This window comes from Fusarium odoratissimum (genome assembly GCF_000260195.1).
Source record: "Fusarium odoratissimum NRRL 54006 unplaced genomic scaffold supercont1.19, whole genome shotgun sequence".
NCBI classification, from domain to species: Eukaryota; Fungi; Ascomycota; class Sordariomycetes; order Hypocreales; family Nectriaceae; genus Fusarium; species Fusarium odoratissimum.
This window is the reverse complement of record NW_022158704.1, coordinates 456,557-476,955: the sequence shown is the minus strand read 5'-3', so window position 1 is coordinate 476,955 and position 20,399 is coordinate 456,557. Positions and strand designations below refer to the sequence as shown.

At 48.7% G+C, this 20,399-nt stretch overlaps 10 protein-coding genes across 13 annotated transcripts; 5 read left to right on the top strand and 5 right to left on the bottom strand.

The window, feature by feature from the left end:
• Positions 1-647: 647 nt before the first annotated feature.
• On the top strand, positions 648-2,943 carry FOIG_10793 (uncharacterized protein; the record flags this gene model as incomplete). Its single annotated transcript, XM_031211270.1, has 6 exons — positions 648-818; positions 875-991; positions 1,043-1,911; positions 2,247-2,311; positions 2,374-2,423; positions 2,482-2,943. 6 exons carry the CDS (start codon positions 648-650, stop codon positions 2,941-2,943), a joined length of 1,734 nt encoding a protein of 577 aa, XP_031059203.1.
• A 247-nt stretch (positions 2,944-3,190) lies between these two features.
• On the bottom strand, positions 3,191-4,735 carry FOIG_10792 (mitochondrial intermembrane space import and assembly protein 40). Its single transcript, XM_031211269.1, has 3 exons — positions 4,366-4,735; positions 3,949-4,312; positions 3,191-3,895 (listed from the first exon to the last, which is right to left on the bottom strand). Exons 1-3 carry the CDS (start codon positions 4,574-4,576, stop codon positions 3,433-3,435), a joined length of 1,038 nt encoding a protein of 345 aa, XP_031059202.1. The 5' UTR covers positions 4,577-4,735; the 3' UTR covers positions 3,191-3,432.
• A 93-nt stretch (positions 4,736-4,828) lies between these two features.
• On the top strand, positions 4,829-7,350 carry FOIG_10790 (thiamine pyrophosphokinase). 2 transcript variants are annotated; one of them, XM_031211266.1, is made up of 3 exons: positions 4,829-5,350; positions 5,407-5,477; positions 5,534-7,350. In XM_031211266.1, exons 1-3 carry the CDS (start codon positions 5,218-5,220, stop codon positions 6,110-6,112), a joined length of 783 nt encoding a protein of 260 aa, XP_031059199.1. In that variant the 5' UTR covers positions 4,829-5,217; the 3' UTR covers positions 6,113-7,350. The 2 variants fall into 2 exon arrangements, with proteins under 2 accessions (XP_031059199.1, XP_031059200.1); XM_031211267.1 differs by having other exon boundaries at positions 5,407-7,350.
• On the bottom strand, positions 5,481-7,144 carry FOIG_10791 (isopenicillin-N N-acyltransferase). Its single transcript, XM_031211268.1, has 2 exons — positions 7,061-7,144; positions 5,481-7,006 (listed from the first exon to the last, which is right to left on the bottom strand). The coding sequence occupies exons 1-2, from the start codon at positions 7,061-7,063 to the stop codon at positions 6,281-6,283; spliced, it is 729 nt and encodes a 242-aa protein (XP_031059201.1). The 5' UTR covers positions 7,064-7,144; the 3' UTR covers positions 5,481-6,280.
• Positions 7,351-7,454: 104 nt separating the features above from the next.
• Positions 7,455-8,832, bottom strand: FOIG_10789 (isopenicillin-N N-acyltransferase). The gene is made up of 2 exons (XM_031211265.1): positions 8,672-8,832; positions 7,455-8,604 (listed from the first exon to the last, which is right to left on the bottom strand). Exons 1-2 carry the CDS (start codon positions 8,705-8,707, stop codon positions 7,561-7,563), a joined length of 1,080 nt encoding a protein of 359 aa, XP_031059198.1. The 5' UTR covers positions 8,708-8,832; the 3' UTR covers positions 7,455-7,560.
• A 390-nt stretch (positions 8,833-9,222) lies between these two features.
• Positions 9,223-10,638, top strand: FOIG_10788 (uncharacterized protein). The gene has a single exon (XM_031211264.1). The coding sequence runs from the start codon at positions 9,336-9,338 to the stop codon at positions 10,533-10,535; it is 1,200 nt and encodes a 399-aa protein (XP_031059197.1). The 5' UTR covers positions 9,223-9,335; the 3' UTR covers positions 10,536-10,638.
• A 488-nt stretch (positions 10,639-11,126) lies between these two features.
• Positions 11,127-11,349, top strand: FOIG_10787 (uncharacterized protein; the record flags this gene model as incomplete). The annotated part of the gene is made up of 2 exons (XM_031211263.1): positions 11,127-11,215; positions 11,268-11,349. The coding sequence occupies 2 exons, from the start codon at positions 11,127-11,129 to the stop codon at positions 11,347-11,349; spliced, it is 171 nt and encodes a 56-aa protein (XP_031059196.1).
• A 1,060-nt stretch (positions 11,350-12,409) lies between these two features.
• On the bottom strand, positions 12,410-13,301 carry FOIG_10786 (uncharacterized protein). Its single transcript, XM_031211262.1, has one exon. It carries the CDS (start codon positions 13,176-13,178, stop codon positions 12,459-12,461), a length of 720 nt encoding a protein of 239 aa, XP_031059195.1. The 5' UTR covers positions 13,179-13,301; the 3' UTR covers positions 12,410-12,458.
• Positions 13,302-14,002: 701 nt separating this feature from the next.
• On the top strand, positions 14,003-18,131 carry FOIG_10785 (uncharacterized protein). Of its 3 annotated transcripts, XM_031211259.1 has the most exons (3): positions 14,003-14,221; positions 14,278-17,172; positions 17,230-18,131. In XM_031211259.1, exons 1-3 carry the CDS (start codon positions 14,145-14,147, stop codon positions 17,840-17,842), a joined length of 3,585 nt encoding a protein of 1,194 aa, XP_031059192.1. In that variant the 5' UTR covers positions 14,003-14,144; the 3' UTR covers positions 17,843-18,131. The 3 variants fall into 3 exon arrangements, with proteins under 3 accessions (XP_031059192.1, XP_031059194.1, XP_031059193.1); XM_031211261.1 differs by having other exon boundaries at positions 14,278-18,131; XM_031211260.1 differs by lacking the exon at positions 14,003-14,221 and having other exon boundaries at positions 14,248-17,172.
• Positions 18,132-18,227: 96 nt separating this feature from the next.
• On the bottom strand, positions 18,228-20,314 carry FOIG_10784 (uncharacterized protein). Its single transcript, XM_031211258.1, has 2 exons — positions 19,732-20,314; positions 18,228-19,603 (listed from the first exon to the last, which is right to left on the bottom strand). Exons 1-2 carry the CDS (start codon positions 20,104-20,106, stop codon positions 18,737-18,739), a joined length of 1,242 nt encoding a protein of 413 aa, XP_031059191.1. The 5' UTR covers positions 20,107-20,314; the 3' UTR covers positions 18,228-18,736.
• Positions 20,315-20,399: the final 85 nt, after the last annotated feature.

The following is a 20,399-nucleotide window of genomic DNA, read 5'->3' as shown; positions in this document are numbered from 1 at the left end:
ATCTTCTAACTACTATCCTGGATAGCACAAGATGTAGGTAAGTGTAGTAGAATTTAGGTAAATTGAGGATAGATTTAGAGGGCCTTTGGACTATAGTGTCGTCTTTGACAACTTGATCTACTGTTGGAAGTTTTCTTGCTCCCTGATGCCTCATTCTTGACGATCGCAGGGCTCCACTTTGAAAAGCCAGATGGTGTTGTGAGATACGTTAATGAATCAGATACGGCATGATTTTCAGAACCCTGGCGGATCTGTGAGATCAATCAATACAGGGAAAAGGGAGTCGCTCATAGGATGCAGAATTTTGAGGTCTTCAGGTTTGTAGGTAAAGCTTCATGATGATGCTGAGGCATATCGTCAATTATTGTTAGTAATTGCCCGCGGGAAACTATCGGCGCTAGAACTTGAGCCCGCCGCGGAAACGATCTTGACTATCTATCTATACTCAAATTGTAAGGTCGCCATCACCGTAAATACCGCTCATCAGTGAAATAATACCTCAGGTCCGTGATTCAGCTGAAGCAGAAGAAGTATAAAGTCGAGCAGAAGCTTCTCAGTGCGCTCGATATCGCTCCCCGCATTATTCGATTTGCCCCACGTTGAACACTTTGATCATACAGCCAAAGCAACTCAGACAGCTCTTCAAGATGGACTATTCACTGGAGAATCATAAAGCTTACATCGGAAAGCACGTCTCAGAGCTTCCTACACCATCGCTGGTTGTCAATCTGCCTGTTCTCAAGACGAATGTCGAGACGTTACATCGCGATGTTGAGAAGCTCGGCATTGGCTTCAGACCTCATGTCAAGACATTGAAGGTATGTTGCGCCTATGCAATTCTCGATAGATTATGAACTGACTCGATGTTCTACAGTCTCTTGAGGTGACACGGTTAATGATGGCGGATGGGAAATACAGAGGAATCATTGCCTCCACCATCCCTGAGATCAAAGGTGCTTTACCCCTGGTGAAAGAGGGCATCTTGGAAGAGGTGAGTTTCACCGAAGATTTATGAAGATGAGAAGTACTGAATATTCCGCAGTGTCTGTATGGTCTACCTGTCTATCCTGGTATCCTGCCCAGGTTGATTGAGTTGCGAAAATCGCTACGTATCATGCTCATGGTCGACAATGAGCAACAGGTCGAGTTCCTCGAAGAGTCGGCTTCAAGCAAGCAGCCCTGGGATGTCTTTATCAAGCTCGATGTTGGATCGCGCCGAGCAGGCGTTGAAGCCAACAGTGCTGCACTGAACCGCTTGGTAGAGAGCGCGCAGAAGTCGTCTGCTATTAGTATCTACGGATTCTACTGTCACGCGGGTCATTCGTATGGAGGTCGATCGCGAGACGAGGCCGAGAAGACGCTCAACATAGAGGTGTCGAGTGTCTTAGCCGCAGCTAAGCTTCTACCCTCTGATCGCCAGCTTGTCATCTCCGTCGGCAGTACACCAACAGCGCATGTCGTCGAAAGCCTCAAGGCATCAATGCCAGAGAACATCAAGCTCGAGCTTCATGCAGGCAACTTCCCTTGCAACGATCTCCAGCAAGTGTCAACTGGTCTTGTGACAGAGACACAACAATCCGTGTCTGTAGCTGCTGAAGTATGCAGTGTGTACCCGCAGAGGAACGAAGCGCTCGTCAACGCAGGTGTAATCGCGCTGTCGCGTGAGGCCAGCGCCTTTAGCGGATTCGGCCGAGTGGTGGGCAGTCCGGCGTGGGGTGTGGTCCGATTGTCGCAGGAGCATGGGATCCTGGGGACGAGCGAGGGACGAAAGGTCGATGAGGACTTCAAGGTTGGACAAAAGGTTCAGCTGTGGTGCAATCACGCTTGTATAGCTGCTGCTGCGTTTTACGTGTATTATGTTGTCGATGAGCAGGGCATTGTGAGGGACACATGGATTCCTTGGAAGGGGTGGTAGGGAATAAGCAAGTCATCAATTAGTCGACTGTCACTGAAACTTGATCAGCATCAACAAAGAATTGGCTCTTCTGATTCGCTCCCCCAGGTCCTGTTCCTGACTCCAATTTCTCCCGAGCCAAGGGAAATCCTGCTTCCTTGTTGAAGGAGAGCGTCTAAGTGGGTCTCGAGCCGCATACGTCATCGGCGAATTGCGGAAGCTCAGGTTCAAAAGGTGCGGGCTTCATGATCTGCGTCACATGAAGAGCCATCTTCTCTCCTCCATCTTTTCCTCGGTCACGATACTCTTGGTTTCTCTCGATCAAATTTACCCCTTGCGACAAATACAACAGGATAACACATCCCCAGCAACTCGAGTCTACTCTCTTATTCCCCTCTCTACCCCGCCTTACCATCAGTAAGTATACACGTCACTGTAGCGTATTTGTGCCCAACATCAGATCACTGACTCTATCACAGTGTCTTACGCCGACGTTGCTGCCAGTGGCCCCAAGCAGAGCCCTGAGGAGGTGAGTTGCTTTACATACAACATCATGTCTCTGCGACCACTCTTGCTAACCCCTCCAGGCTGCTGCCCCTCAACCTCCTCAGGTCATCACTGACGAGTCCGCCTCCACCGCCTCTTTGGTCGATGTTGATATGCCTAGCGTGCACACTGTCCCCAACGACTTCCTTGAGCAGGAGATCAAGACAGAGACCCAGGCTGCTCGCATAGAGCGAGAAGAGGAGGCTCGCGAGGAGAAGCGAAAGCGTGACGAGGCTGCTGCTAAGGCCAAGCGCGCCGACAACTGGCTCATCCAACAATTCTCTCGCCTGTCGGATGGAAGTGCTACTGGTCTTGTCATTGCCAACTTTGCTACCGTTGTCGGTCTTGGCGCATACCTTGGCTACAAGGGCTGGGGTCTCTACGAGAAGGGCAAGCTTGACTGGAAGGCCGTCACTCTCGGTGCTGGTATCCTCGCTGGCGTGACAGCTGCCGAGGGTGCTGTTGGACGATATCTGTACAAGGGCAAGAAGGGCGGCTCCTAGGAGTCGAGCGGCGATGATACCCTACAACGACGCCAAATGCCGATGTACCTCACGCTCTTCGAATACGTCTTCTTGAGGCCTTAAGCATCTAAACAAGCAAATCCTTGCCTTGTAATTGTTGAACGCTGAAAGGAACGAACGTTGTTCATGGATGACATGATATAGTTTTTTGTTTTACTGCATTTTCACTTTGTTTCATAATTCTCTACTCTGGCTGATACCAGGCTACTACTCATCTCTTACGTTTGGAGGCATAAGAATTGATACCTATATCCAACAATCCTATTCTCAAATCAAACTTCGCAGAAGTTGTTCGGAGATACAAAATACCAAAACATTGAGATGTGATCGTGTCTATTAATTTCGTGGCTTCTGTCCCTTCTCATCATACAGCATTGGTACAGATGGACAACCTCGTCCATTATCAAGATCCTAAATATTTTACAAAATGTAGTTCTTCACCTTAACAGCGCCGATATTTTACACCTTCTACTGCTTCTTCTCAGCCTTCTTCTTAGCTTCCCTCTCCTGCTCAATAATCTTGATCTCAGCATTGGCAGCAGTAGCATCATGCGCCTGTGAAGGCTCAACGAAAACCTCCTTTACGGGGACCTCGGTCTTGTGCATATCCTGCCACAATTCTGGGTTGTGTGGCTTCTCTATGGGGGTAGCGACATCCTGAACATTTCGGGATCCGTTAACGAGGGTTTCCTTCTCGGCTTCATTGGAAGTCGCTCGGGGAGTGGCTTGTTGATCGGGCTCAGCTGCGGCAGAGGAATCTTCGGGGAGGGACTTGAAGTCGGTAGCGGGGGCCTTGTCGGTAGCAGGAGCCTTGCGAGCGTCGGGGGCGGGCTGCTCATCGCCAAAATCGGGAGTGGGAGCACCCTCCTCGTCATCGGCGAGCTCAGCGCCGTAGATTTCTGGGTATTTCTTAAAGCACTCTTGCATGCCCCTGTTCCTGAATTAGCAAGCTATGAACCAAGACCATTGTTCGATATGACGTACTGGAACTTCTCGATACAGTCCATACCCTTGGGCTCCTCGGTCGAGTACACAAAGCAGCTGAACGCAGTCTTGAACTCCTCGCCGCAGGGGCCGTGGGCCATACCACCCAAGCAAGGGCAGTCCCAGTTGATCTCTCCAGTCTCGGGGTTGAAAGCGCCTTGCTGGTCGGCCTCCTCTTCTAAGGCAGCAGGCGATCCATCGGCGGCAGCGGCTTGAGTATTGGACTGTTGAGGCTCGGAGGGTTTTGATGACTCGGCGGGCTTCTCGCTCTTGGCCCTGATCTGTTTGCGCTTCTCCTCGAGGACGGAGTCAACGGTGGGGAGGTCATCATCGGAGAAGGCAGCGGGTGCGGGAACCGTTTTTGCTGTTCTATATTAGTCGCATAATCTCGAAGTCTGAGCATCAATTGCAACGCACAGATAGCCTCATCAGCAAAGATGGGACTTGTGTTATAGTAATAGACAGCACCGAAAGCCAGACCCAATCGTGCTACAGAGCTCTTCCATGATCGGGACTTGTCGGCGGGAGTAGCTGTCGAGTTAAATCGTCGAGGGGCTGCGCGGATCGTGTTCGAGCGCAAGCTGGCAATTACAGGCCTCGAGGCCGATCGCATAGTGGTACGATACATTTTGAATTACAGAAGTTAACAAAGAAACGAAGGTCAATGCAAGAAATCAAGAATACAAGAGGAATTGGTCAGCAATGGTGGAGCATCGAAATCTTGGAGTATGATGCTTGGAAATACTTGGCCCTGGTCTCCGAGATGCCGGCAGGTTGCGTGAAAAAAGTGTACCCGTGATTTAACCGTCCGTGCTCTTTATCTGATAACAGCCTTATCGCACCATGACGTTCCCCCACCATTGGCTTCTACCCATTGGATCCAGGCACTACGCATTCATTCCTGATCATATGAGCTGCTTCTATACCCTCACAGGGCTTGACGTGCAGACTGCGTCTAGATCTCTTTTTGACTTTCGACCTAGATTGTGGCTGTTACAGTAGACCAAAGTCTGTTTTGTCAAACGCGTTGGTTCAAGTGATCAGCAGAAGACAAAGGAAAGAAAGGGAGAAAGCTGTCGCACAGGAATCGAGGGGAAGTTTCTCGAGCTAGACATTGTCTCGCCATTTCTCAGGGAGAGGAAAAAGCAAAATCATTCTTGACCTAACAACTTGCAAATATCACGCAAGGGACACGACGATTTGGATCGCATCCACTTCATCTTTTTCTACTTATTGCAAATCGCATACTAACTAAAGATATCCTCAATCATGGCGTCCAAATCTTTCGAATGGCGACCGGCAAAGCTGCTCCAGGACTATAACATAGGCCAGGACTTTGCGCTGCTCATTCTAAACCAGCCGTTGAAGAACGGCGTCAATTTGCGCAAGCTCTGGAAGAACTGTACGTAGCTTGACATGCTGCTCTTGAGGTCTCAGTGCCTAACGTCCATTTCACAGCTTCTGTGAGAGTAGCCGCAGATGGTGGAGCGAATCGTCTACACAAGCTGTCGTCTTTCCACGGCAAATATGTACGTTATGATACTGGTCGTGGACGGCAATGTTCGACATTTTGCTGATTCTACAGTCTAACCTTCAACTCATCATTGGCGACCTCGATTCTCTCACCCCACAAGTCCGCGATTTCTACTCATCGCAACCCTCCCCTGCGACCGTCATCCACGACGCTGACCAAGAGTCGACCGACTTTGCAAAGGCTATCAACTGGATTCGCAAAGAATACCCCGAAGGCATCGACATCGTCGCACTTGGGGGTATCGGGGGCCGTGTCGACCAGGGTCTTTCTCAGCTTCACCACCTGTACCTTTTCCAAAACGACCCCGATTATGCGACAGGTCGACTCTTTCTTCTCTCCGGCTCAAGTTTGACATTCCTGCTTAAGGCTGGCAGCCATCAGATCCAGGTCCGAGAGGAGGGAGAGGAAGATGTCTTCGGCAAGCACGTTGGTATCATCCCTCTCAAAGAGGCTGCCAACATTACGACAAAGGGTTTCGAGTGGGACGTCGAGAACTGGCATTCTGAGATCGGTGGCAAGCTGAGCACTAGCAATCATATCCTGCCCGAGTCACAAGTCGTGTCAGTGACGACGGACAAGGATGTACTGTTCACAGTAGCACTAAAAGAAGGCGACGGCGATGACGAGTAGCATAGTGCTTCAGACAAGAACATGTTGACTTGGCGTGGTATGATACAAGCAAAAGAACAACACAAGACACTCAAAAGAGAAAAAAACTCCATGCGCCGCGCTGATGCCCCTAAGCGTACATTTCTGTGACATTCCTCTCCCAAATAACGACCCAATTCGGCTTCTTTTCTACCGCAAGAAATGGAGCACCAGCCAACAGAACAAGAAAAATATCACCACGCCCGCAAAGAAGATCCATTTGTCCTCCTTTGCCCGTCGCTCCACCATACGGATCGTATCACCGCTTACGCCAAGGGTGTTGGCGACGTTGTAGAGTCGCTTCTGGGTACTCTTGAGCATCTCGCGTTGCTGGCCCAGGTCACCCAGTACAGCCTGTCCACGCGCAATGTAGTCATCTAGCGCTTGGTTTGTGTTTGCGAAAAAGTTCTGCTCCCTAAACGCATGTGCCTCGCGCATCTCATCTGGTGAGCCTGTTGTCAAGGCGCTCGCTTGAGGTGGGTGTCGAGGCTGGAACGCAGAGTGCGTGTTTGTTGTTGTAGCGTTCGCATAAGGGTTCTCGGGTGTAGCATTATACGGTCTTCGACCAAGAAGTTCTGTGCGATTTGCTTGGTGTTGAGCATCATCACGAACTTTCTTCAGTGAGTCGACTTGCGTTCGAAAGTCGGAGAGATCTTCGCGGAACCTCTTTACTCGCTCAAAGCCTTCTTCTTGTTTCTTGGGAACGATCTCCTGACGGGCGAGGGATTGGTATTCATCGAGGGTCTTGGTGAAAGAAGCGATTGAGGCGGACACGTTGCCAATTTCGGAGGGAGATGCTTGAGGTTTGTTGTTGAGATTGGAGAGCTCTGCGCGGAGAGACTTGCTTTGCCGCAAGGCGGAGTTGTAGGCGATATTCTAAGTTTAGGAGTCAGCGGATGTATACTTGAATGTTAGTTCGATCTAGCTTACCATGGCGACGGATTTGAGCGAAGAAGCTTGAGGTTGTCGAGCAATGCAACGACAACTTTCATCATGATTTCTAGTTGTTCAGATACATGATAAGGCCAGATCTCGCGGAACGGATTAATGACACCCCGCCTCAGACATGTCCAAAGCTGCTTACCCTGCATCTTCTGGACACCTGAAGTAAGGGGGCAAGACTTTGACCAGAAAGTTTTCCGATGCCAATACTGTGTGGTTTTTATCTTTCCAATCTTGTGCGCTTCAATATCAACCACATCTAATAAACTCTATGCCCATAAGCTCTCGCTGTTCTGAGGTGGCAGGAATGCGTCGCCGTTCATTTAAAGTTAGCCACAACTTTTATCTCAAAATGCTATAGTTTTGCAAAGTTAAAGATTGAGTCTGGTATCGTGACATTACGTTAACTGCTTTGCAGACATAGCAATATGGAAACAACAATGAATTTCCTCATCTCGATTATAAGCCTTATGTGTATGTTCTCTCGCCTAAGCTAAGCCTGGTGATAGTTCAATTCTCTCAGTCCAATTCGTTGGCCTCCCCATAGTGACAATCGCTTTTCTCTTGGCCAGGTCCATATTAATGGTGAAGAGTGTTGCCTTGCCGTTCCCGGGTGAGAATTGATCACGGTTGATTGCTGTTGGATACCCTTGCTCATCCTTGAAGAAGTCAAAGAATGAAGAATGGTCGATGGTTGAAGTCGCCAATCTCTCATCAAGAAGCTGGGCGATGCGCTTGATACGGTCTGTGGAATCTGGTATCCAGCCGGGTTCATCTACTCCGGGATGGTCAAGCAGTAGATGGTTCGTATGAATAAGTGTTCCGTTGCCGTCAAAGTTGATCTCTTTCATCCCTATGCTGGTGCATTCCAAGCCTATAGCCTCAGATGGATCTGACACGAGAATATGACCACTTCCAGCCGTGCCCATTTCATACAGCTTATCGGCTGCTTCGCGCGCCGAATGCGATTCCAAAGCTGTTCGTAGGGCGAGATGGATGGGAATTTTGGTGTTATCAACGCCCCGAGCTCGGATAGCGTTTAAACAAGTTCCTACACCAGAGGAGTTAATACCAATCTTGCCAATTACACCCCCTTCAGTCACCATGGAGATATCGGGTATATCTGTTCTAGGCTGGGAGATATGACAGATGAAGAGATTAGGTGCCTGTTCAGGCTGCCAGTCCCAGTTCTGCGCAAGGAGAACCTCCCCGTTAGGCTGACGATATGCAGCACTCGTGCAGCCATCGGTCTGGATAGGTGCACTCGGGACTCGAGTATATAAGCCAAATGTGATCTCTGTTCGAACGTTGAGAGCGACGATATCAACTAGCTCGAAGCCAGCACCGTCTGCTAAGCCTTGAAGCTCCTCGACATAGCGTGGAGATAGCTTCTGCAGAGGTTGGATGTATTGTTGAGCCTCTTGACGTACTGCTTCCCAGTTCATGGAACATGATTCTTGGAACAGATCTTTGTAAAAGGCGATAGACCCTACAACTCTGTCTTTTGCAGCTGTGCCATGTTGATGGCCGATCTGTATTTGAGCAGTAAGTTAGTCTTCCAACTTGGATTACGACGTTCCTAGAATGAGGTTTCTTTACCTCATAGGGCGTGCCTGAGCAATGAACTTCTAGCATGATGAGTTGTTTACAGAGGGTGGATTGATAGTGTCGGAGTCAGAAGTGAGCCCGTTCCCTTACCCCAACGTGAGGATTATATACCCATCAATGCCGCGTTTCCAATCGAGAGTGGGGGTTGGCTCAGGCAATACTACAGCTATCCTGGTGGTCCTTTGACGTATACAACCACTCTTTCTAGCACAGCATTGCACATGCAGTTGACGTGATCGTCGTGATTGTGTAAGGCTGATCTTTTGACATCTGTATAAGTGTACTCCCCTGGATGCACCGCAACGTAGTCGAACTCAGTGATTGCATACTAGAAGTCTGCTAGTAAACTAATTTCAAAGTCTTCGTACTATCATAACATGGGTTTAACATTTGATGCCAGCTTCAGAGTTCGGAGGGTTATAGCCGGTTTGGCTCGGCCGAGTCTGCCGATAATAGGCACTTTGGGTGGACACCACAAAAGGGAATGATAGATCATGATTGGAGGTCTGATGAACCTCTTATTAATCCCCGGTATCCATCTCCGTTGAGTAGCTTCGGATGCGACCCGACTTCAAAAATAGTCAAACCTGAAAATCTCAGTATCAGCTGAGCTTCCTCCATTAGGATCATCGAAGTTTGAAGATACATAATAAAGATGGGAGACTTGCCCCATCTGAGTGATCATATCGGAAGCTTCAGCTTATCATCTATTCATCCGGCTGATCCAGCTTACACTCCGCTTCTCTATCGGCTCCGCGAAGAAACCTTCCAGAACCGAACAACTCAAGTCAGACATGGCTCATATCTCAGACGCTTTACCCGAGATACTTCTTTCAACATAGCTGAAGCTATCAAGGAAAACTCTGGGATTGATCTCAACAATTTCATGCGCCGATATGGATTGACTGGCTGCGTTGTTGTTCAGAATGGAGCCATGAAACTCGAAGAATACAGACACGGAAACTCTCAAGCATCTCGCAACGACGTTCAATCAGTCACAAAGTCTTTTGTTGCAACAGCTCTCGCCATTGCGCAGCAAGAAGGAAAACTATGCGTCAACGACCCAGTATCTCGCCATGTCGAAGAGCTGAGAGGAACTGCTTGGGCAGACGTGCCACTTCTTGCTCTATCCAGCATGTCTTCAGGGGTAGTTGAACAATCGGAAGAAGAGCGACCCGCGGATGTGCCCAACCCCATGTATGCCACTGAGCTTTATCCCCAAACTGATACTGAAGCTGTTATCAACTGGCTCAAGACCTCGAGGAAAGTGGCTGAGCCTTGGGAAGAGTTTCACTACTACAACCCGAACTATTACGTGCTGTCGACGGCGATCTCACGTGCAACTGGGGAGCCTCTGAATGAATACATCTCGCGCACGATATGGGATCCTGCTGGAATGCAATACGATGGGTACATACGAACAACAGGCGCAGGACACGTGGACGGTCACGGAGGTCTCTCGATAACTTTGACAGATATGGCACGCTTCGGGTGTTTTATTCTCGAAAGTTTCAGAGACGGAGGGAAAGGCCCCAATGTGCCACCTGGTTGGTTCCAAGACATTTCTGATGCCAAGAACAGTGTCGGGGCCAGGGCTCTTCAACCGGATAACTTTGTCTCCAACTTTGGCTACGAAAGTGGTTGGTGGACGACAGGCAGGGCGGACAAGGAGTATAAAATGGGAGACGATGGTGCGTTTGCGGCGATTGGTATGTATGGCCAGTCTATTTACATAGTTCCAAAGTTGGACGCTGTGATCGCTATTCAATCTGGGTACCCGGAGCATGAGTTGGACTTGTTCACGAAAAACGCAGAGTTGGCGACTGCCATACTCAAGGCACTGAGAGACCAGTAATATGTTATAAGAGTTAGACACAATTAAAGTTTATTCCATTGAACCGTTTCACAATCTGCCTTCAGTATGTCATCTGTCAGACATCATACGGTTTACGTTCCACAACAGTAGCCTATCAGAGCTGAGCCGCTTGGTAAAATGTCGTGACCGTTTTATTTTTGGCTCAAGGTTGAGATCTGCGACGCCTCTTAGTCAGGGGTAACTTTCTCGCTCTACACCTCTCGTTGGCTCCCGATACCTATGCTGTTCGGAACCATCAAGATTCTTATGACTTGTTGTCTTTGCTAAACCACGAGATGATTCGATCGATTTTCTGAGGGGTTAAGATGTTCATGCCACAATAAAAGGTTGAAGAGTGACTGTAAGAGGCTCCCTTTGAACGTCTGAGCAGAGCCATTCCTTCTTCATTTGCAATCTCTCAAGAAACTCCGAACCCAAGTTCAAGTGTACTATAGACAATTTGTACAACTACCGCGCCTATTCTTTTCTCTTTTTTTCACTCCATTCTTTCATTTCCAAAACAAAGAGGAATGTCCAAACAACAACTTGAACTGTTATCTCCCAGTCTTCACCATTTCCCCGTCAATCAACATGCAGCTTGGCAAGCCTTGGTGTAGCACCTGCTGCGTCCACTTCAATACTTTTGAGGAGCACCGAGAGCACTCAAAGTCAGAAGGACAGTAAGTTCCCTATCTTTCTCCTGCTTTATTAAATACGCTACCGTACTTGTAGTGTTTTCAAGATCCAAATTCGATATAGTAGCCCATCTATTCCTCGTTATGTCATGGAGAAAGCCTTGGAAAACTGGGATTGAGTCGAGGAATCATGGGATGAACCCTCAGATGAAACGCCAGGGTATGAGTCAGAGCTCTATCAGGTAGAGGCTCCAAAATTTCATGAAGAACTCTGTCTCTTTTGCCGCCACACGAGCTCGACCTTCGACGAGAACATGGCTCACATGAAGATATGCCACAACTCCACCATCCCAACCCTGAAAAGCCATGATATTGAGCCTATCACTGTCGCACGATACCTTAATCGAATTATATTCGGTTGCTACGAGAGTATATCCTGTGGCAAGCAACTTCGCACGCTGGAAGGGATTCAACATCACATGGCTTCCAAGAACCACTGTCATTTCCAGATGACATGCGAGATTACGAGATTCTGTAAGAACGAAGAAAGTTACAACGCTCAAGAAAGTCGACAAAGTCAAGAAACTCAGCTCATACGATCGACTCACGCTTCCCATAACGACAAGACTATCATTCAGCGTCCCACGCTGCCAACACCTGCCGAAGTTCTATGGTGTTAGAGCACCGGAGATAACCATCATATGTACGAAGAGAAGCAACAGGAATGTTGTATTTTCGGCAACTCGCAGGTAGCTGTCACTGAGATGGACACTCCGGAAATGGGAGGGGACCATACCGAGGCGACTCAACAGCCACATAGAGCTTTCCACGAAGCGGTCCGAAAGGCAAGGGTTTGGCTGGGACTTTCTAACATCCAATTTGAGACAAGTGGACTGCAGAAAGAGTAACGAACTGCTGAATTTTATGGATTGTAGCATGGAGGAACTGGAAGAAGCATCATTGGACTCTGGGAGGAAGAGTTACAGAGCATAGACCGTGTCATTTGAGGCAAATGTTGGATTGGAAAGAGTCTGGTATTGCGGTTTGTTCGATAGTTCAGTTTCCGGGTTTAGATTGAACAGATATCTTGTGGTTTTCAGGAATGTACTGCATTGCTACATTTGTAAAACTGTTTTTTACCTTACGTATCACTATGGTGCTTCGTTATCGATCTTCTCGATTTTCTTATGATAGCGTCGAACGAAAACTTGCTCATTTTGCGGTCAAGTATAGTATGAAACCAAGGTCATTTTTATTGGCACATTGATTTATGAAGGACATAAATCAGCTAAAGAATAAAAGGAACAAAGCGAGCTGTTCTTGCATGCCAACCCTCCCATTCCTTTCCAAAAGCCCTCTTGAGCATCTTCTCCTCTTCAGAAACTCTGGTCCAGATTCCAAACATGACACCTGATATAGTGAAAGGAAGCAATCTTATAGCCCAGGAACAGAAGGTCTCATAGACATTCGGAGGAATCCAGCAGCTCAGAACACCATCCAGTCTACCAAGCAGCGCCACGTTGAATATCATGAGAATAGCAAGTCCAGTATAACTTGGGTGTTGGAGATATTGATAAATACCGGTAGTTTTCAATCGATCTGGCTGTTTCAGAGCAAATGTGAAGTTTTTGCCCAGTGATGCATACGGTACCAAACGCAGAGGAACACCGGCACAAAAAATCAGAGCTAAAGGAATTGTAGTTGCAGCAGACCATGTAATCAGGCCTGGATTGAGCCCATTTTCAATTCCATGATGAACAAGAGATGGAGGAATATTGGGGTAGCGCAAGGCTAGGCTAGCAGTGTGCAGCGATAGCAGCCCAAGAGGGGCCAGGACGACCTTTGTGGTGTGTTTTCTCGTCAAGAATAGCCATCGAACTGAGTCGCCTGTTGATGGTGCTGCATGTTCGCTGGGATTGGGAGGAGATAGAGCCAGATAGGTTCCGTAAGTTGAACCTAGTATGGCTGCTGCTAGAGAAGCCTGAGACAAGGAGAGTTGAAGAGCCATTGTTATCTCAATGGAAGTCAGGACCAAACGAGAAAGCTGAGCTTGCACTTTGCGATATATGAGGATAGAATAGGTTTCCTTCAGCCATGGGAGAGATGCAGTTCGATGATACGTAAACTAAACCGAGGTTCAGTCTAAAACATCGGGAAGCTAGCAGTTTCACGTGACACACGTTCAAATGACGAAAGGTATTTGATCTCGTCGAACTGGTTAGTAAACCCAATGCCGTTGACAGAAGCCCACGAGAGAGTCGATCACATATTGATAGGGTGTTTATGCTCTGTTTACGCAGTCGTATAAACATAATTTCGTATCTCGTACATACAAAGCCAAATAGCGCCGCAGTCCGAATGTAAGCCACAGCCACCTGGACAGGGGTCTGATCTGAGGTTCTTTTCAAGGCGGTATCTGTCAACATCGAAGCCGTCAGCTAATCGTACAAGCTAGTAGCATTTCTTGACAGTTGATAGATAACAGTATTATTTGTTGTTTTATGGAAAGATTCTAGAAACAGTAGTCATCTGATCGGCAGAAACAGCAGCACAGACGGGTAAACCTGTTTCAATCAACCCCCCCCCCCCCCCCGGATCCAACACTAACAGCCCGTATCGTAGCTTTCTAACGGAGGAGCAGCCACCAATCCGAAGCTGAACGCATCAACTATAGGGAGGAACAGACTGCCTCTAACGCCAATTATGACATGATTCTCCACTTAGACTGAGACTCGCGTCCCCAGCTCAACCGCAGATTTGTCGATCGCCGCTCTGTGGCGATTCTAGCATAATCGCCGAGTCTAGACTCACTCTAACTAAACTCTACCTTCCAGCCTCCCGGTCTTCGGCGTTCGCCCCTAGTGGCAAGCCCTAGGAATCCAACCTTCAATGCTCTTCTTCTGTCTTTTGCCAATGGTGAAAATGACCGTTGGGGGAAAACGTTGAAGATTCCTTCGAATGTGCACTGCTGAGAATGGCCAGTCCAGCTTGTGTACAGGTGCCGAAGAAAAGCATCGTTTCTGAAGCTACTCGGGAGCGCGAGACGTTCAGGTAACGAGGCAATTTCACCCTAGAAATGTTGAGTTATGTTACTGAGATCCAATTAGATATGACGACTCGCTTTTCACCAATGTTCGCTTTAACGATACTGGATTGCCTGTTCCGAGCAATGAGCTCTCCACGTCTCCTGATGTCATATTGACGGCCCTGGCTCGTCTAGCGGCTTCTCAAACTGGTGCAGCGCGCTCAATGATCTCATTGTTTGATCAGACTCATCAGTATATCATCGCAGAAGCTTCATCGATAACCCCATTGATTCCGAGCTTGGGACAGGATGGTCACCCGGAAACTCTTTGGCATTGTGGAACTGCAATCCCGCGATCGCATAGTGCTTGTGAAAGCACATTATGTTCCGATGAAATTCAATCAGATGCATCTGGACCAAAGGCCAACCACGACTTACCCGTCATTGTAGTTGATGATGTTACCCTCGATCCCGAGTACTCAACTAAACCGTACTGTCGACCCGGAGGCGCCGCAAGATTCTACGCCGCAGTGCCAATTCGCACAGATCGAGGTGTAAACATCGGAGTTATCTGCGTAATCCATACCGAACCTTCATTGCCATGGGAGGATAGTCATTCAAGACTTATGAGAGAGCTTTCAAGAGCCGTGACTGAACATCTCGAGACCACCAGCCTGAAAAGCCACCAACGAAGGAGCGAAAGGAAGAGCTGGGGTTTGACCAGTTTCGTCGAAGGGAACACAGCACCTTTGAGCCAAGTCTCATCTACCGGACGAGAGTATGCAGAACATGAGATGAGAGGTGACGGTATGGCCAGGTCGCGAAGGCCAAAAGTCGACGACTTGCAGCAAGCCTTGGGAGGAATGAGTGTCAGAAACTCAACTGCCACAGCCGACTCCCGCACGACGAACGCTCTTCACACCAAAGAGGTTATCATGTGTGATCCTCAGGCCAGATCAAAGTTTGCCCATGATCCAAGTCAGCTCCTCCAAACTCCACGGCAAATCTTCTCCAAAGCAGCGTCAATTGTCAAGGATTCTATTGAGACTGATGGCTGTTTGTTCCTCAATGCAGACATGCTTGAGTTTTCAAGTGCAGGCTCTTCCACTGAATGGATAGACGAAGACCTGGCGACTCGACGACCTTCAACATTCAGCTACAATGAGAGTGAGGATGCCTACACAACTGGCTCTTCTGATGACCGTCTACGACCCTCTTGTCAAGCACTCGGCTCTTCCGAACATGGGGCAGCTCATATTGCTCTCCCGCAAGCCCTTCTCGCCAGGATGATTCGACGATACCCTAGGGGCCATGTGTTCAACTACGACACCGATGGAAATCTACTCCAAGAAGAACTGTCTGATGATTCAATTCGCCATCCACCAAACAACAATGACTGGGGAAACCTACATAACAGACAAGACCACAGGTTCCGAGTTCAGCAGAGAGAAGCAAGTATTCTCCTCGAGACCTTCCCCGGTGCTCGAAGCATTGCATTCGTTCCTGTCTGGGACCTCAGGAAGAAACGATGGTCTGCTGGTGGCTTTATTCACACTTACAATATCAAGCGTACCTTCACGATCGACCTCGACTTAAGTTACCTCAGAGCTCTCGGTATGCTCGCAGCGGCTGAGGCCTTCAAGTTGGAGACCCTAGCTGCGGACAAGGCCAAGACTGATGCACTTGGCTCACTGTCTCATGAGTTGAGATCACCGCTTCATGGTGCCGTTCTGAGCGTTGAGTTGCTCAACGATACAGACCTTACTATTCCACAGCAAAATATTGTTCGCACCATTGAAACATGCTGCCGAACACTCTCAGATACAATTGACCATTTGCTCGAATATTCCAAGGTTAACAAGGCTTTGCCTCAAGAAGCGACTCGAGAGACCCAGGCAGACGGAAGTGGTATCAACAGGTCCTCGTCCGTTAGAATGGCTTCGAAGCCATCAAGAAAAGTCGTACAGCTAGATGTTCTGGCTGAAGAGGTTCTCGAGAGTGTCTACGCTGGATTCAACTTTCAACAGGCCACCCTTGCCCAATCATCCAGCCAAACACCTCGACGACCTGGTCACACATCTATCCGCCGAATGGACACCATGCAAGCTATGGAGGAGCTTCAAGCTCCATTGAAAAAGAAAGGAAATCTTTCAACGAAGATCGGAGACGTCGACGTTTTCCTGGTCATCGACTCACGACCATCATGGGGTTTCTACACCCAGCCAGGTCCCGTGCGTCGAATTATCATGAATCTGTTCGGCAACTCGCTCAAGTACACGCAATGTGGAATTATCAGGGTCTCTTTAGAGCAGACCAGCGCTTTTGGTGCTGATGATAATGACTGCTGGGTAACCATCAAGGTGTCCGATACTGGCGTGGGCATTAGCGAGGACTTTCTGCAAAACGGCTTGTTCAAACCATTCTCGCAAGAGAATCACTTGTCTCCTGGCACAGGTCTCGGACTTAGCTTCGTAAAGCAGATAACTGCACAGTTTGGAGGTCACATCTCTGTCGACAGTCGAATTGGCGTCGGTACTACGGTAACAGTGAGACTACCAATGAAGCTTGGTGACGACTGCCATCACAACGTCTGTGAAATTCGACAACGAGAAGAAGAGTTTGACGCGCAGACGGAAAAGCTTCGAGGTCTTCGGGTCAAATTGGTTGACTTCAGCAAAGACTCCGTTACGGGAGGCGGTTCCGTACAAAGAACGATCGAATCTCCTGACCAACTTGTGCAGGATATGTGCAAGGAATGGTTAAACATGCAGGTCAACACCACCTCAGAGACACCTTGCTTCATGCCAGATCTCGCAATTTGGTCTGAGGAGGGGTTTGAAAGACCTTATGTTCCGCAGGATTCAGTCCTGGATATTCCAAACATTGTGCTCTGTGCCAATGCTGTTACTGTACATCAGTATGCCACTGGCACCAAGACAATACCACGTCCCGGAGTCTTCGAGTTCATTTCACAACCGTAAGTAATATTCTATGATACACCATATGCCGTGCTCCAGGCTAACTACAAATCAAGACTCGGTCCTCGAAAGCTTGCCAAAGCATGTTCACTAGCCTTGTATCGCTGGACAGTCATGCAAACATCTACCCAATCTCCAACCACAGCATCAACAGAGCCCGAATCTTTGAGCATCGTCACCAGCACTGCCCCTTCACTAACAAACCCAAGCTCACCCTTCCCCGCGAGCGAAGACGAAACCCCAACACAACCAAAAGACTATTTCAGAGCATCCGAGTTCCTTCTTGTTGACGACAACTTCATCAACCTCAAGATCCTCTCCTCATACATGAAGAAGCTCAAACAACCATATCAAACAGCTTCAGACGGTTTAGAAGCCGTCACAGCATATGAAGCAGACCCTGGCCGATATAGCTGTATCTTGATGGATATTTCGATGCCGGTCATGGATGGGTTTGAAGCAACGAGGAGGATTCGTGCTTTTGAGTCACAACAGGGGTTGAGACCTGCTTTGATACTTGCTTTGACAGGGTTGGCTTCTGAGGAGGCGCAGAGGGAGGCTACTGTCAGCGGATTGGATTTGTTCTTGACGAAGCCTGTGAGGTTGAAGGAGTTGGGTCCCATTTTAAGAGCCAAGGGGGTCTTGGAGGAGGAGTCGAACCTGGGCTGAGTATCATGATCTATAGGAAGAAAATTAAGGTGTATGGGATCGAAAAGAACTAATTAATACGGGACAAAATAATGAAACAGATAGAAAATAACGATATCAATGGGATAAGCTGAATATGTTGTGAATATGGATGGAGAGATAGATGGCATCGGTTGATATCATGAGTTACGGTTCGGAAGCTTATGCTTTTGGTTCAAGCAAGAAATAACCTCAGGGTAGATATGTAGAAAGTATAAACCTTGTGTGAAGTAACGTTTGAGTAGTACTTCAGAATAGTTCTTCAGCCTACGTGTCTTTTATTCATATTGTAAACTGGAAGAGTATCGATAGATCTATCCCCTTTCAACTTCATCCTTCCAATAAGGTCACGACATGATGTTTATGAAGCCCAAAAAAGTTTGGACTCGTCTTCTATCATGGACATAGAGTAGCGAGAGGTGAGAATTATATATATTAGGTATCAACAAAAAAAGACATGACAAAACACGCTTCATCAACCCACCATCAGCTCCATAACCCCTAACAATCCCGTCCTTTCACATAACTATCACCCGTTCCTAAATGTCCCGCTAAATGCAACTCCTCAAACATGAAAAAGCAGAAACAAAAAGCAAGAAAACAGATAGATGTTTTTGCCCAAATAGAACGCCATGTCGCTTTCATATCCGTAACCCTTGGTATCTTCAACACGACCCAATAAGCGCCAGACCATACTCTCTCGGATTTCTTTTATCACTCCTGCCCTAATTGCGATGGATATGTGTCTTTTGTTTCCTTAGATTGTTGTGTTTGGTGTTGATGCCTCGAGGTCCATGATCCATCACCCCCGTCCTTGATGCTTTCACAGGTATCGGTCTATAGATTCCTGAGAAACAAGTTGCAAGGCTCGACATACTACTGCCGGAGAGGAGCTTCCTTGAAACGCTTTACCCAGTGCTGTCGCACGCGGCTGGGCATCTTGCAAAACACCATAGCTTTGCACTCATTGATGAGTACGCCCTCAGAGATCTTGACCTGCAGATCAAGATCCTCATCTGCAAAGTCACGGAAGAATATGTCCAGCGCTTCCTCTTGCCAGCGCAGAGTATTTCGAGATCGTACAGCCTCGACAATCTCCTCCATAACAGGCCCGTTGGTCCCGTTGGTATTCTGGCTATCCGCCTGGGAAGGAGACCCAGCACTCGGACCATCACGCACAGCCAATGGCAGCATGGAGGAGTTGAGAACAGACGTTGAAAGAGCACGAGAACCATCGTTGGACGAAGTACGGCGACGCTTGCCAGGAGATTCGGGGGCCGACTGACCCATAGGAACAGTAGTAGCAGGTGGCGTCGATTCGAACATGTTCGGGGTGCTTGAAGTGGGCAGCTGTCGCTTGCGGCTCTGTGTAATAGTCTCGTCAGGCGGGGTAAGAGCATTAGCATTTGCTACAGTCGGTGGTCCGCGTGGAGGAATTGTAGTAGACGTCGGTCGCGGCTGGGTCGCCGACCCAGTGGAGGATGTAGTGGGAGTTTGAGTCAACATGGGTCGCGAGTTCGGGCTCTCGAGGCCAGGAGGTCGAGGTGGAGGATCGCTTGTCAAATTGAGTATACCGGTGCCCGGCATATCGGGGTCATCGGTCATGGGGCCATCTGTTCGTCTCCGTGGTTTCATTATACGTTTGGGAGCGCCACCCGAGCCGATGACGTCTGGATAAAGGACTTCCATAAAGTCTTCATGATCAAAGGGTCGGCCGCGCAACGCCCTAGACAGCGGTTCCCTCTATTTGAGAGTCAGTATGTGCTTGACACAGTCGTTTCGTATGCGCGAGGCTATAGTAGCCGGGCCTTGTCGTTCGCGTGATGGCAATTCCCGATCATTCGCATCGTCATGGTACAAGGAATGTTTACCTCGATATGGGCGGTCCACGCCTCCTCCGTAGCAGTAACCGTTCTCGTAACCGGATTGTAAACAAACTCGGGGTCCTCGCGAAGACCTCTCCATAACCGGAATCGTTTTCTCGCGTTGTCACTCTTGTTGATCAGGTGGCTTTTCGCTGGGTAGGCGCCATGGCTCTCCTGCAGAGCCAGAGCAGCGCGCTCCCAGGCCTCTGCTTTAAAGGAGGAGTTCTCACGGAGACCAAGCTGGACGCTCTCGCAGAGACTTCGGAAGAAGGTCGCTTCGTATGCGGGAGTCCAGCTGAAGCGCGGAGCTCTTCGATCGCGGTCGACTCGAGCTGGGGGCTGGCCGTCTGGGCCGAGGACATCGGCGTCTTCGTCGGACATTGTTCTAGAAGGGGGGGGGAGGGGGGGGGGAGAAAGGAAGGAAGAATAAAAAAAAAGAGCCCCCTCGTGGCTTTCTGTGGGAGGCTGAGGCTGAAGCCGAAGCAAATGCTCCAACAACAAAGTCGTGTGTTGGTACAGTCTTGACAAGACCTGACCTGGATCAAAAACGATGGGAACCAATTCTAAACCAAACCTTAGTGTTAGCTCGCCCAGTCGGGACTCGGCCGGGCGGTGAGTTTTTAGGTGGGGACGAGAGGTCACCTGGGCCACTGGGAATTTCACTATGCGTTATC

Coding starts and splice junctions, on each gene's coding strand:
- FOIG_10792 (XM_031211269.1), bottom strand. CDS start 4,576: ATGTATCGTACCACTATGCGATCGGCCTCGAGGCCTGTAATTGCCAGC. Junction 4,313..4,365: donor CTTTGCTGATGAGGCTATCT/GTGCGTTGCAAT, acceptor AATATAGAACAG/CAAAAACGGTTCCCGCACCC. Junction 3,896..3,948: donor GACTGTATCGAGAAGTTCCA/GTACGTCATATC, acceptor ATTCAGGAACAG/GGGCATGCAAGAGTGCTTTA.
- FOIG_10790 (XM_031211266.1), top strand. CDS start 5,218: ATGGCGTCCAAATCTTTCGAATGGCGACCGGCAAAGCTGCTCCAGGAC. Junction 5,351..5,406: donor GCGCAAGCTCTGGAAGAACT/GTACGTAGCTTG, acceptor TCCATTTCACAG/CTTCTGTGAGAGTAGCCGCA. Junction 5,478..5,533: donor CGTCTTTCCACGGCAAATAT/GTACGTTATGAT, acceptor CTGATTCTACAG/TCTAACCTTCAACTCATCAT.
- FOIG_10789 (XM_031211265.1), bottom strand. CDS start 8,707: ATGCTAGAAGTTCATTGCTCAGGCACGCCCTATGAG. Junction 8,605..8,671: donor GCTCAGGCACGCCCTATGAG/GTAAAGAAACCT, acceptor GCTCAAATACAG/ATCGGCCATCAACATGGCAC.
- FOIG_10788 (XM_031211264.1), top strand. CDS start 9,336: ATGGGAGACTTGCCCCATCTGAGTGATCATATCGGAAGCTTCAGCTTA.
- FOIG_10786 (XM_031211262.1), bottom strand. CDS start 13,178: ATGGCTCTTCAACTCTCCTTGTCTCAGGCTTCTCTAGCAGCAGCCATA.
- FOIG_10785 (XM_031211259.1), top strand. CDS start 14,145: ATGGCCAGTCCAGCTTGTGTACAGGTGCCGAAGAAAAGCATCGTTTCT. Junction 14,222..14,277: donor CGGGAGCGCGAGACGTTCAG/GTAACGAGGCAA, acceptor AGATCCAATTAG/ATATGACGACTCGCTTTTCA. Junction 17,173..17,229: donor TTCGAGTTCATTTCACAACC/GTAAGTAATATT, acceptor CTACAAATCAAG/ACTCGGTCCTCGAAAGCTTG.
- FOIG_10784 (XM_031211258.1), bottom strand. CDS start 20,106: ATGTCCGACGAAGACGCCGATGTCCTCGGCCCAGACGGCCAGCCCCCA. Junction 19,604..19,731: donor CGTGGACCGCCCATATCGAG/GTAAACATTCCT, acceptor ACTCTCAAATAG/AGGGAACCGCTGTCTAGGGC.